The sequence below is a fragment of the Triturus cristatus genome, chromosome 2_1 (assembly GCF_964204655.1).
Source record: "Triturus cristatus chromosome 2_1, aTriCri1.1, whole genome shotgun sequence".
NCBI lineage: Eukaryota > Metazoa > Chordata > Amphibia > Caudata > Salamandridae > Triturus > Triturus cristatus.
Window position 1 is genome coordinate 689,787,266 of NC_140581.1, and position 12,711 is coordinate 689,799,976.

The window sequence follows — 12,711 nt, forward strand, 5'->3', positions numbered from 1 at the left end:
GTGTTTTTTTTCATATTTGTCATGAATCTCTCTAAAATATTTTGAACGAGATAATCCCGCTGATGTTATGATGCAGTGATTCCTAAATGTCTGCTCCGTGTAACACTGACTTCAATTACATGGGGACTGATATCATAGATCTGTTTTCCACCGAGGGATGACATTCAACCCGAGGTAAGTTGGAGGGGGCCTAGTGATGTCAATTAGCGGTCTAAAGAGAACAAGAAACATTATATGAACCAGTGCCCATACCTTCCTAGGACTCTATTTCAGATTGCACAGCTGGAGAAGAAATCCATGTCATGTGACTTCCAAGAAAGCAACTACGGATTAGTTATCATCTCAAGCGATTCCAAAGGGGTGAAAATGTGGTTTCAACAAAAGGTTTCAGTTGTATCCTGTGTATCATAGTTCTGCTCCCTACTAAATTATACCTTCTTAAAGGACATATGGCTTTGGAAGCCATATATATCCTTTAAGAGGCTATAATTCCACTCGTTGCACAGCTAGGCAGGCTCAGCTTGCAGATCATTTGCAATAGACTGTATCTTATTCTTATCTCAAGGCCCTCTTGAATTCATTCATGTAGCTATTCTCACTCACTCCACAAGGTTCACATTTCCATATCTCAAACTGTGTTAATCTCCAGAGCAAAAGTGATAATGCAACAACTGAGAAAATTAACTGTACGTCAAAACGTTTCCACTGCGAAATGGCAGATGAGTTAATCTTAAATTATTAATAGTAAGCTTTTTTTAGCCTACATTAACAATGTTCTGTGACAATCCACAATTACTAACCTATTACTTCTTGAATAAATACACTTTACACGCTTTTAAAGTCACAGCTCATCAATCCAAATGTTTCTACTGCAGCAGCGCAAACTCTCTACTACAGTTTATCAACTTGGAAATACCATGAATTCAGGAATAACTGCTTACCGCCTTACAGAGAGACACACAAATATCTTCAATTTACAGATTCACATTTTCGTCTTAGAAAATTGATCTATACCAACATCGATATCTCAGCGGAGTACTACTTCATATTATGCATGTAAGATCCGCATATCTACATACAAGTAATAAAACATCCAAATATAAAGTAGAGAACAAAAAGATGCTTACCTTTCACAAGCTCGTACTGTCCATGCAGCAATTATCCATAATGAGATACTAAAAACCAACAATACAGTTCCCGGGCATATCGTCATTAAAGTCTTCATTACAAAACGGGTATTGAAGTTTATTTTATTTAGTGCTCCAATGCTCCTAGACGAGGCATCAGTAAAAAGTTTGCTATGCAAAAGCATAACTCTGGCAATAAGATACAGTCTTAAGAACATTGGTATCGATAAAATAATATCCACGTCCGCTGTGGTTGTAGATGGAACATACGAAAAGGAAAGCCGTGCTGTCCATGTAAAAGTATAATTCCCTGGTATTGGATGAATAGCACACACAAGTATTTCTAGGCAGAGGAAGAAAATCCGCTCATAAGTCATGGCTATTCTCCAGTCATCTGCGCCATTGTCCACCATAAACAGCTGAAAATACAATGAAAAGCAGTTAATTTCTCAAGTCAATATGCAAATTAAATAATTTGACATTATTCCATATAACTACACATTAATATTTCCTGTATCTAAATTATTTAAGCATTGAAGACCATTATGTTAGGCCATTATAAAGCCTGCAGAGATTTGAAGCTAACAAGATAAGCTTTGTCCCATTAAAACTGCCAACCCATTAAAAGGCTAGGTAATTTTATATACAGCGGCAAGCTAATAGTATATTTTTAGTAGTTGTGTATGCATTATGTCTCTCCATGGATGGTATCAAAAGCCTTTTATTAAAGAAGATATAAAGGGGCTATAAAGTTTGTGATTCAAACCCAATAATTAAAAGATGCCCATCACAGAGTTCATGCTGTTGAAGCTATGTTTATTCTCATGGCACCTTATCCACCACAAGTTCTCCAACTCCTCAGCTACTGCCTCTACCAGTCATAGGATGCATGGAATCCCCTATATCAGGCCATTCTACATGTGTGGGCTCCATTGCACATGTTAGACTGAGTTCCTTTATACAAGCTCAGATACCATGCATGTCCTTCCATAAACAGGACATAACCAACAATGTTGCTTTGATAATCTATTACACTTTCCTTTATTACCATCTCTACGTTATTTCCATTTTGAATATTCCCCCCATTGTCCCGCTCCATGTGATTCTTCAGGATCACTCCTCTTTTCACAACCACCACTCTGTGAGATTCCAAATCCTGGAATCTTCTGTCTTCACCACACTTGTGAAAAATTTGAGTACCTGAATCAGTTTATGGTATTTTGACCCATTCTTCATACATTTTGGATTCTCAATTCTAACCTAGCACAAAAAGGGACAGGCAGAACGCAGCTACAGCAGAAGCCTGGCTGGACCACACAGCAGAAATGTACATAATGAAACCCAGGAGCAGAAAACATCAGAAGGTCCACCAGGTCAGAAGGGGCTGAAGTGAAGGAAGAAGACCAGACACACGAGGTGGGCCAAGTCCAGAACCCGAAAGAAATCATAACGGCCATAAAAAGGAAAAAAAGGGATGGAGCCCCAGGTCCCAAAGGCCTTCCGGAAGGACTGTATAAGCAGGACCCCAAGTGGTGGGCGGAGTTGCTATCACCTCTGTACATGGACTGTAGAGCTTCGGAGATGTGCCGGATGCATGGCGCGGCTCCCTACTGCAGCCAATATAAAAAAGGGAGCAAAAACCGACCCAAATTAAAGACTCTTTGCCTTGTTAGACATCGAAGGCAAAGCATAGGCTAGTACTTTGCTACAGGAACTAACAGCCTGGATCGAGGACAATTAAATACTACTTTTTTTAATCAAACTGGATTCTGAAAAGGATGTTCTACCATAGATAACATAATGGCTCATTCATTCCTGGCACTACAGGCAAATTCCAGTAAAAATCTGCCAGCATTTACATGCTTTGCAGACTATTTGGCAGCCTTCGACTGGGGTAAACCGAAGCAATCTATGGCACAAATTGCTCAGCTGGGAGATCCCTGGTAAACTACTGCAGGCAATCACGTCATTGTACACCAACACTTGGGTGAGAATCAAACTGGCGGGGGAGACGGTCACACACAATGACTGAGGCCTAAAGCAGGATTGTGTTTTAGCACCAAAACTCTTCAACCTTTACATGGCAGACTTAGGGAAAGCCCTACAAGGAGCAAGTTTGGCAACCCCGAAAATCAGACAGCAACAACTACACGTGCTCCAGTTTGCCGACGATCTGGTGAGTCTCGATCACACCAGAGTAGGTTTGCAAAGAGGTGTGAATGTATTAAACATCTATAACCCAGAAAACTGGCTCGTGGCTAACCCAGGCAAAACGAAAGTCGTGGCGTTTGGTAAATATTTGAAGAAAACAGGCTTAAAATGGAGATTGGGCAGTAACAACATAGCCACAGAAAGAGCATACCACTACCTAGGAGCGTGGTTGAACCATAAAGTCAAGGCAACCTTGCTAAGACGCAAGCCAAAATAAAAGCCACCATCTATGTACTGTACAAACTGCAAGGTAACATATATAGCCCTAACACAAAACCTATTATGAGTGTAACAAAATCCAAACTGCACGCTGTTGCTAGGTACGCATCTCACGCATTCCCAGGAAATATGGAAAAGATGATTGAAAAAGCACAGTGCCGGTGCTATAAAAGGCTTTTCAGGCTCCCTAAACAGACACAAAATGCCATGATTTGGCTCAAGTTTGGCTTGTTACAACAAAAATATGAAGGCAGGAGTACATTGTTAAAATCCTGGTTTAAGACAGTAAAAGCCCAAAAAGGATCCCTTAAGGAGGTATTGAGAACCATATTTGAGGGGGCACCGAACCCATGGCATAATTACTGCCTGGAGACAGTGGCTGAGTTGGGCTAACTATTCATCAATAAAGAGGGTGCTAAATAAACAAACCACCCTGATATCAAGGAATGAAGATATAGCTAGACTCAAGGATACCAGAGGGTTGGTCGGCCTAACTAAAGATACGAATCACACAAAATCCAGCCATATATGAACAACCCCCTAGGAGAGAAGTGCGTGAAAGATATTCAATGGGCGCGCCTAGTCCCACTGCTAATAAAGGAACTAAACCAGGGCTGGAAATCGTTGAGCAAGATAACCAGATGCAGGCTGTGCAACTATATTGCAGAATCGTTGGTACACCTAATATGTTGCTGCCCCGCCTTACTGCAACATCGTCGGAAATTGTTAAAACCAATGTTTCTAAGGCATGGGTTCCGAAAATGCATTGACGCTGTGGCCCTGCTCAAGTCCTGCACAGAGCCCTCAGATCTGGCCAAATTTGGCAAATTCATGAATATGACACAAAGGGTCCTAATTGAAAACGGTTGCGGTTGCAATTGTTGAGACTCCTGTGGTAACAGAAGGAGACGAACGCTGAGGATCCCCTCCAGAAAAGGCCTGCATGGTCCCTACAAAACTGCAATGCATTAAGTGACTTTTTGTTTTCTTCTCAAGAACATATAAGGAACAGGGACCTTTCCAAACGTAATTTCAAACCAATGTATTTTAGGGTAATACCCATTTTTACAAATGGTCTGTGGCCGGTGTTCAAATGATATATTTGTATTTTTATATACAATTTGATATTTGTATTATAATAGTGTGAGATATGCATGTGTACAATAATTTCAATATCGTACTGCAACTTTGCAATGATTACAAATAAATTAATTCATTCTTTAACCGAGTCTCCCACCTTCACGCCTTTTATTGACCCAACTTTTCCTTTAATTCTGTTTCCATCTTTTACATGTTCTCCAGCTGTTTTCTGATTTTCTAACATCACACTTAGTAGTCATCTATGCAAGACATATTACAGAATTGGGTTTAAGATCTCTGAACAGTTCAAACTGAATTTTGCCTCGGACTGAGTGCATTGTTTGTTAATCTATACATTTGTACTCTGACTAGAAGGGATTCTCTCAAGTTCCCCCCATTAGCTAGAGCTCGTTGTATTGCCTTCTTGTGTACCATAATACATCTCGACCATACACTGGCCTCGAAGTGGTAAAGTACACACTTCTGTTTTATATTTCTCTTTTTTCTTTAAATGTCTCCATTTTATTTGATACAAGTTGTACTTACTCAATTATCTGTTAAAAGTGAGCTTGGCAATCCTTGTCTACTTCAAAGATTATTCAAGAATTTGATCACTACACAACTCTCTTCACTGTTAATTATACAAACATATGGCCATCTCAAGTGCATTTCAATCTGTACAATGACATAATGCTGCCCTTCCTTTCCTTCTACTGGTTCTATCATATCTAGTCCTACATATTTAGTAATGATTTGTCTGGCAACTTCCTGGAATCCCTGGGCAGCATCTTAGGTTTGCAAATTTTATCATTGCATCAGCATTCAGCACTATCTCTAATTCTTCTCACGGCATGAATATCAGTTCCTTGCCTCAAAAAATCCTATCTCAATCTAGCCTTGGTTTTATTGCTGCTTAAATACCCATGATGTGCGATACTCAAGCTGTCTCTGTCAGCACCAGGGGGCACAAGTTTGGCAACTCTCGAGATTAAATCCTCTTCTTCCGAAAAAAAATCTCTCATTTCCAAACATTCCTACATTGTGGACTACAACTCGTTTTATTTTCCCACTCCAACCTGCCTTTATTTTGGCAGCTACTTCTTGTAAGTTTTCATCCATGACTATCAAATCTTGCCATTTGTTTTCACTCATCTCTTCTTTAGTATTTCATATACTCTGGTTTCTTCCATTTCTTCTATGCCATCTTCTAGCTCTTCAAAACTAACGTCTTTCACAGTAATCTCATATTCTTAAGGTGATCAGTAAATTTAGGCACATACATATTGTAATATTCTGACATTACAAGGACGTGCGCTAGCCCATCTTTATTTTCACGACTAAAAAGCTCCTTTATTGTTTTTAGTAATTCATGCTTTGGCTTGCTGACTTTCTGTATTACCTTGGGACCAAGATAAACTGTTTTTGCTTATAGAATTTGCACTTGGAACTTTTAAAATCAAGACCACATCTCTAAGTCTAATTAGCACTTTATAAGTTTCTCCTCATATTCGTTGCACGAGGAACCATAAATGAATAGGTCATCTTGATATATTTTTATTCTGAGAATCCCATTCAACTGCCTTTTATACAAAGTCTACCTAGATGAGACCAAAAAGCATTCTAAGGGTGTAATGAATTATTGGATTGTTAATGCTGGGGGTTCCTCTTTTTGACTTCATCTTATTAACATATCCTTACAGATTGCTGTTGACACACATGATCTTGGGGATTGATGAAGTGCCGCTACCCACTACAGCCTTGCCACTCTGAATATGCACACTCTTTGCAGTAGCCACAGATGGGCCTCAGTGATGCTTTGAAGACTCAAGCTTGCCCTCTCGAGGTCAACGGATCCCACCGTTAGTTAAGTTGAGCGCTTCAGGTAAGCTGAATAAGGCGAGGCAGACAAAGAATACAGAATAATTATATTTGCATCTTTATGCTCTCTATCAGTAGAATGTCTAGTTATAAGTCTATTCTGTTTACCTGTTCAAATAAACACATTTGAAAGTATTCTCTTGTTCCTGATCTTATGAACTCTGTAAACAGGCTGACCAAATTAACAATTTAACAATGTAAGAAGATTGACCTCATCCTAACAGCCCGTGTTTCAGCCCAGTGCTATGAAAGCAACAGAAGGAATGCATAATAAGCAATACTACACAGTGGTTGCCTCATCCAGAAAACCTTAATGAAGGCGTGACAAATGCACATATACTTATGGTTCTTGTAATGGTTTTTAACACTGTACCGTTGTGGTTAGTTGAATGGTTTGTAATGCTTTCTAAAGTTTATAGCACTTTTATTTACAGCAAGCTGTATACATTTTTACCATTGACTATTATCATCTTCCTTGTTGTAAACCTCATATCTACAAGAAGTGTTAATTTGCTTCACATTTTTCATTTTATTTATAAGGGTAATTTTATCTTCCTTTCTATTGTATTAGTTTTAGGACTAATCTCCTAGAGTAGTCTGAAGGCCACTCATATCTGGAGCTTGAGTCAAAGCGTCTGACACAGAGCTCTATCCATTGAGAACCCCTTTCTTTTGGGCCTCATGCTATGATTATTTATACAGCTACAATCTTGATACTTGAAGATATTCTGCTATCATGCCTACTGGCACCATGTTGAACTGCTTAGTCTTGCCGTAGCAATACACCTTTGTTGATTGCTCTTGTTTCTAGTGTACAAAACATTGTTAAAACAAGAACCCCATGGACGGAAAATAACCGCTATTTCTTCATCTCTGATCAAAGCTAACCTCTTGATTCCCATCTTCAACACCAGTAAAATTATGATTCAGGCATCTGAAAATCGAATTTCACTTCATGTCATTCTGGGATTCCATTACAGATCTGCCTTTGCTGGTTAGAGCTTCCAATCTTTTCAGCTACTATTATTAACGTGCCTCAGCCCAAGATCATTTCCATTTTGCCATTTGTTTTTTCGATCTTTTACTCATAACATATCCCATTCTCCCCCTAGAGCTTTTCTGTAATAATTTTTTAATATGAGGATGAGTCCATTATTAACCTGCCACACCAGCAGTCCCCAGCATTTCTCAATTCATCTTCTCTAACTCTCCCCACAACATACCCTTTCTCACTATTCACCTTTTACAATACCGCTCCTAACAGCATACCCTCAGAAAACCACAATAATACCATTTATGACAATAGCAAGGCTATTCACAGACTACATTTATTTTGATCAGAACTGTTTTATCCCTGGGAGGCAGCTATATACTAATACAAATTACTTAGTTGAAGTGTTGGATATTTTTAATACAAACAGATCCCTAAAATGATTTTTATGCTTGATGCTGAGAAGGCCTTTGCCTATATGGTTAGGATCTGCTATATTATTTCTTGGAGGCAATTTGTAGGTTTTGCTATATTATTTCTTGGAGGCATTTCGTAGGTTTTCCCACGCACGTCACAGGACTTGTATGTAATGGTATATATATACATTGGATAAAAACAAAGTTTACTGGAACGTTATAGTTAGGAAATAAAATTTAAATAAACCTTAGATATTCACTGAAAAAAACAAAGGTTACAGGGATGTTATAGTTAGGAAATAGAATTTAAAACACCTTAGCAATTGACTGAGAAAAACAAAGATTACAGGGACATTATAGTTCGCCTCATACAAAAACAGTAACATTCAGCAGTTATAGTTATTTGAGATAATTATAACTTACGCCCCCGCAATGCACTGCATATAACCTGACATATTACATCATTAATGACATGGTCAGTGACATCACTGATAAAATCTCAAATGACATCAATGATGACATCATTCAGTTATTGTGAGTGTTTTCTAAACGTTTCTGAGTGATAAAGATATATACTAAGATACTACAAAAGTTAAATGAGTATAGTTTGTGAACTACTAATGACTGATGCTATGTGTAACACATATTATGCGAGTGGCTGTGTGACTGTGTGTATCCATGTGTTAGAAGGTGTCCGAGTGGCTATACAGGTCTGTGAGTGGTTGTATGGGTTAGTGAGTGATGGTGTGTGTGGCTGTGTAGGTGAGGGAGTGGGTGTGTCAGTGTTGTATGGGGGAGTGGTTATACGAGAGACGGTATAGGTGAATGATGGTGTGTGTGTGAGTGGGTGCATAAGTAGTGTATCAGTGAGTGAGGGGGTGTGTGTGACTATGGGTGAGTGAATGTGAGAGTGGCTGCATGGGTGAGGGTGTGATTGTGTCAGTGACTGTATAGGTGAGTGCGTAGATGTGTTAGCATCTGTATGGGTGAGTGAGTGGCTGTATGGATGAGTAGGTGTGTGAGTAGCTGTATGGGTGACTGACTGTGTGTGGCTGTATGGGTGACTGAGTGGCTTTATAGGTGAGTGAGTGATTGATTGTGTGTGTGGCTGTGTAGGTGAGGGAGTGGGTGTGTCAGTGGTGTATGGGGGAGTGGGTATGTGAGAGACTGTATAGGTAAGTGATGGTTTGTGTGAGTGGGTGCATAAGTAGTGTATCAGTGAATGAGTGGGTGTGTCACTATGGGTGAGTGAATGTGAGAGTGGCTATATGGGTGAGGGTGTGATTGTGTCAGTGACTGTATAGGTGAGTGAGTAGATGTGTTAGCATCTGTATGAGTGAGTGTGTGAGTAACTGTATGGGTGAGCGACTGGCTGTATGGGGGACTTGTATGGGTGAGTAGGTGTGTGAGTAGCTATATGGGAGACTGACTGTGTGTGTGGCTGTATGGGTGTAAGAATGGGCGTGTTAGTGTCTGTATGTCTGTATGACTGGATTTGTGAGTGGCTGTATTGGTGAGTGAGTGCATGAGTGGCTATATGGGCAAGATAGTGGTTGTGCAAATGGCTGTATGGGGAAGTGGATGTGTGAACAGCTCTATGGATCAGTGAGTGGTTGTTTTAGTACTTGTATGGGTCTGTGAATGGGTATGTGTGTGGTTGTGTGAGAGATGGAGTGGGTGTATGAGAGGTTTATGGGGGTGTAAGTAGTTGTGTGAGTGGTTCTATGGGTTGTGTAATGAGTGATGTCATTTGAGATGTCATCAGTGATGTCACTTACCATGTCATGAGTGATGTAATATGTGAGGTCATAACCAGTGCATTGCAGGGGCGTAAATTATAGTTAGTCAGGTAACTATAACACCGAATTTCACTGGTTTGTATGAGTGAAATCGGAAGCTAACTATAACGTTCCTGAAACCTTTTTATTGAATTTCTAAGGCTTTTCAAATTCTATTTCCTAACTATAACGTCCCTGTAACTTTAGTTTTTCTAAGTAAATTCCTAAGGTTTAAAAAAAAAATATTTCCTAAATGTAACCTGTAACCATTGAGAGTCAGTGTGTGAGTGAGCGCATAAGTAACTCAGTGGGTGTGTGAGCGAATGTGTGTGTCTCAATGGGTGTGTGATGGGTGTGTGAGGGTCTGTGTTTTGGTCTGTGAGTGGTGCTATAGGTCTGTGAGTGTCTTTGTAGGTCTATGTGGGTCTATGACTGGGACTGTGAGTGGCACTATGGGTCTGTGAGTGGCACTATGGGTCTTTGTGTGGTTGTGCCAGTTTATGTCAGTGAGTGCTGCCATGGGTCTGTGGGTGAGTGTGTGAGTTGATGTATGGGTCTATATGTCAGTGCGTGTGTTTGAGTGGTAGAATGGATTTTGGGCATTTGCAGACTTAGGGGATTTAAAAGGGAGAATTGCGCGCTCTACTCTTACAAGGACACATCAATAAATAAACCACTCATCACAGTCATCCAAATTCAGATTGCGCTGCAAGAGATTAACGATCCATTCACTTCAATTAAAGATTTCAAATAATTTTTCAACGTGGAATATTAGAGCAAAGATATTTTCTTTGCATTTACCAAGCCAAAAAGTTAGAATTGTTTCCAACAAGGCGCCCATGCGAGAGAACGAGAACATAGTGATATGAGATCAGCTGCGTCACCCCAGGTGTGAGATATTAACAAAGATGATGAGGGTATTTAAATGGCAGGTCACACAACAACGGGAGAGATTCTAAAGGAAGGCGGGAATTCAAGCTACCCGATGTAAGAGCAGAATGATGGTAAGCGCGGCTGAGCGAAGACAGAACGTCCTGGTAACTAATAGAACGGGTGGAAGGGTGATATGAGCAATGACAACTATGCGAGAATTAGCTGGTTTCTCGGGTAGCAAGACACAGAGGAAAGGCTATCAAAAAAACTGAGAAAAGGAGGAGCAAACTCACATAGTATCAAAGATGTTGGCTTGTTTCACATGTTAAACATAACTTATGTTAGGAATAGGATCGGTATATTTGTTCACAAGCAATATAGATTATGTGAGTCATTTTATGGTTTTAGTCTTGTATGTTTGATATGACAAGGGTGATCGGATGTGAAGGAGGAAATGGTAAACAGCATTATAGCAAAATTAACTGGTTTGTCGAAAAAAATTATATCAATAAATGTATGGCATGAGGGTTGGAGAGTAAAAAGGATAAAGGCAGGAAGTCCCTTTGAAATGTGGGACGGGTATTTTGTCTTGTGTATAGTATGTGAGTGAGAATAGAATTTCAGTTAGATATAATTATAAGCAACGTTAGAAACCAAAAAGAACATTACTGAATTAAACATTATTGGTGGTGACCTATGTGGCAAACTGGAATAGAGAGGGTGGTAATTTAAACCCGCAAAACTAAAAATATAAGAGATAAAACGAACAACAAATTGATGAATAAATGTCTGATACATATGTCTGGTTATCAGTGATTTGAGTGAATTAGAAATTATGAACCCAGAAAGAATAACAACATGAAAATGAAACCAAGTGTAAATGTAAGTAATGTATGGGTCCTCATAAATATAGGTTTTACACAAGCATGCATGATTGGATGAGAAACGATATGAAATATACTGTGTACAGTAATCACTTAGGTAAGGAAATGTATGTATAAAAAGATTAAGTCACAGTGAATCACGTTTGGTGTAAAGTCTTGACCTAAATGTGGACGATTTTGAATCAGGTTCACAGGAATGTGCTTTAGACACATTCCTGAGATGTAAATTGTTTTTATTTAAAGCACAAAAATATTTTTATATATAAAAATGTACAGGTTTTTAAAAAAATGGAAACTAACAAAAAAATGAGAAAATGGCTTTAATATTTGTTAAACACTGAATATGTATGTATGTTATTATTCTAGACCTTGCTGACGTCCCTATTAGGGATGAAACGCATTGGCTGAATCTGCCAAAAGAGATGTTTGGAAACTGAAAAAATTAAGAATTTTGTATTGAAAAAGTACAAGCATTTGGAAATTGATTACGAACAAAAAAGAAAGACTTCACACAGAAAATTTGGATCACACGTGATTATAAATAATAGAAGCCTGGATTTTTGATGAACAAAGAGATAAGATGTTGCTCTCTTATTGAAAAACATTGTGGTTCGATATTGAGTTTTGTTGGCATTCGGAACTCTAAAAGTGGGCACAATATATTGCAAATCGACTGGGATTTTGCCGTGCGCAGTCTAAAAATCACCATTGCCATGTTTTAGAAATTGTATTACAGAGTGAGGGGATGGGCACGGTCACCACAACTAGCTTTGAAATTGACCAAGGATGGAAGACAATCGGGAAACAAGAGTTGAGGACCTATTTAAGAATGCAGGAGACAGTTGGAACATATAAGAAAATGACCATATCAAAAGACAGTTTAAAAAAGAAGTTAAGACGTTTGGAAATATTGAAGAAAAATTAACTAACCAAGATTGGGTAACACTAGAGGTTTGGGAATCCTAATATTTCCCACATTCTATGATCTGGATGGGGATTTACTGATTTATACAGGAGGAACATTTATATGATGCATCTTTTAATATGATGAATACTCTGATAAAAATTGTGACATTGTATTTGAAGGGTCAGATTGAGAAATTAGAATAGGAAATAAAAGAAATGAATCTAAAACAACTTAAAGAAAACAATTATGAGATTATAAATAAGGTGATTAGGGCACAACAGAAAGAGCTGAAGTAAAGTAAGCTGGGTAAAATCAGGAGGGACAAATGGGACTATGCCAATGGTAGA

The 12,711-nt window shown here is 38.9% G+C and overlaps 1 protein-coding gene across 1 annotated transcript in view; it reads right to left on the minus strand.

Moving 5' to 3' along the window:
- The window catches only part of KCNN2 (potassium calcium-activated channel subfamily N member 2), a 568,271-nt gene that overhangs the window by 451,315 nt on the left and 104,245 nt on the right, over nt 1–12,711 (minus strand). The window contains exon 3 of the mRNA XM_085632627.1: nt 1,128–1,546. Within this exon, the coding sequence (XP_085488753.1) occupies nt 1,128–1,546 (419 nt within the window). The remainder of the gene's footprint in view (nt 1–1,127; nt 1,547–12,711) is intronic.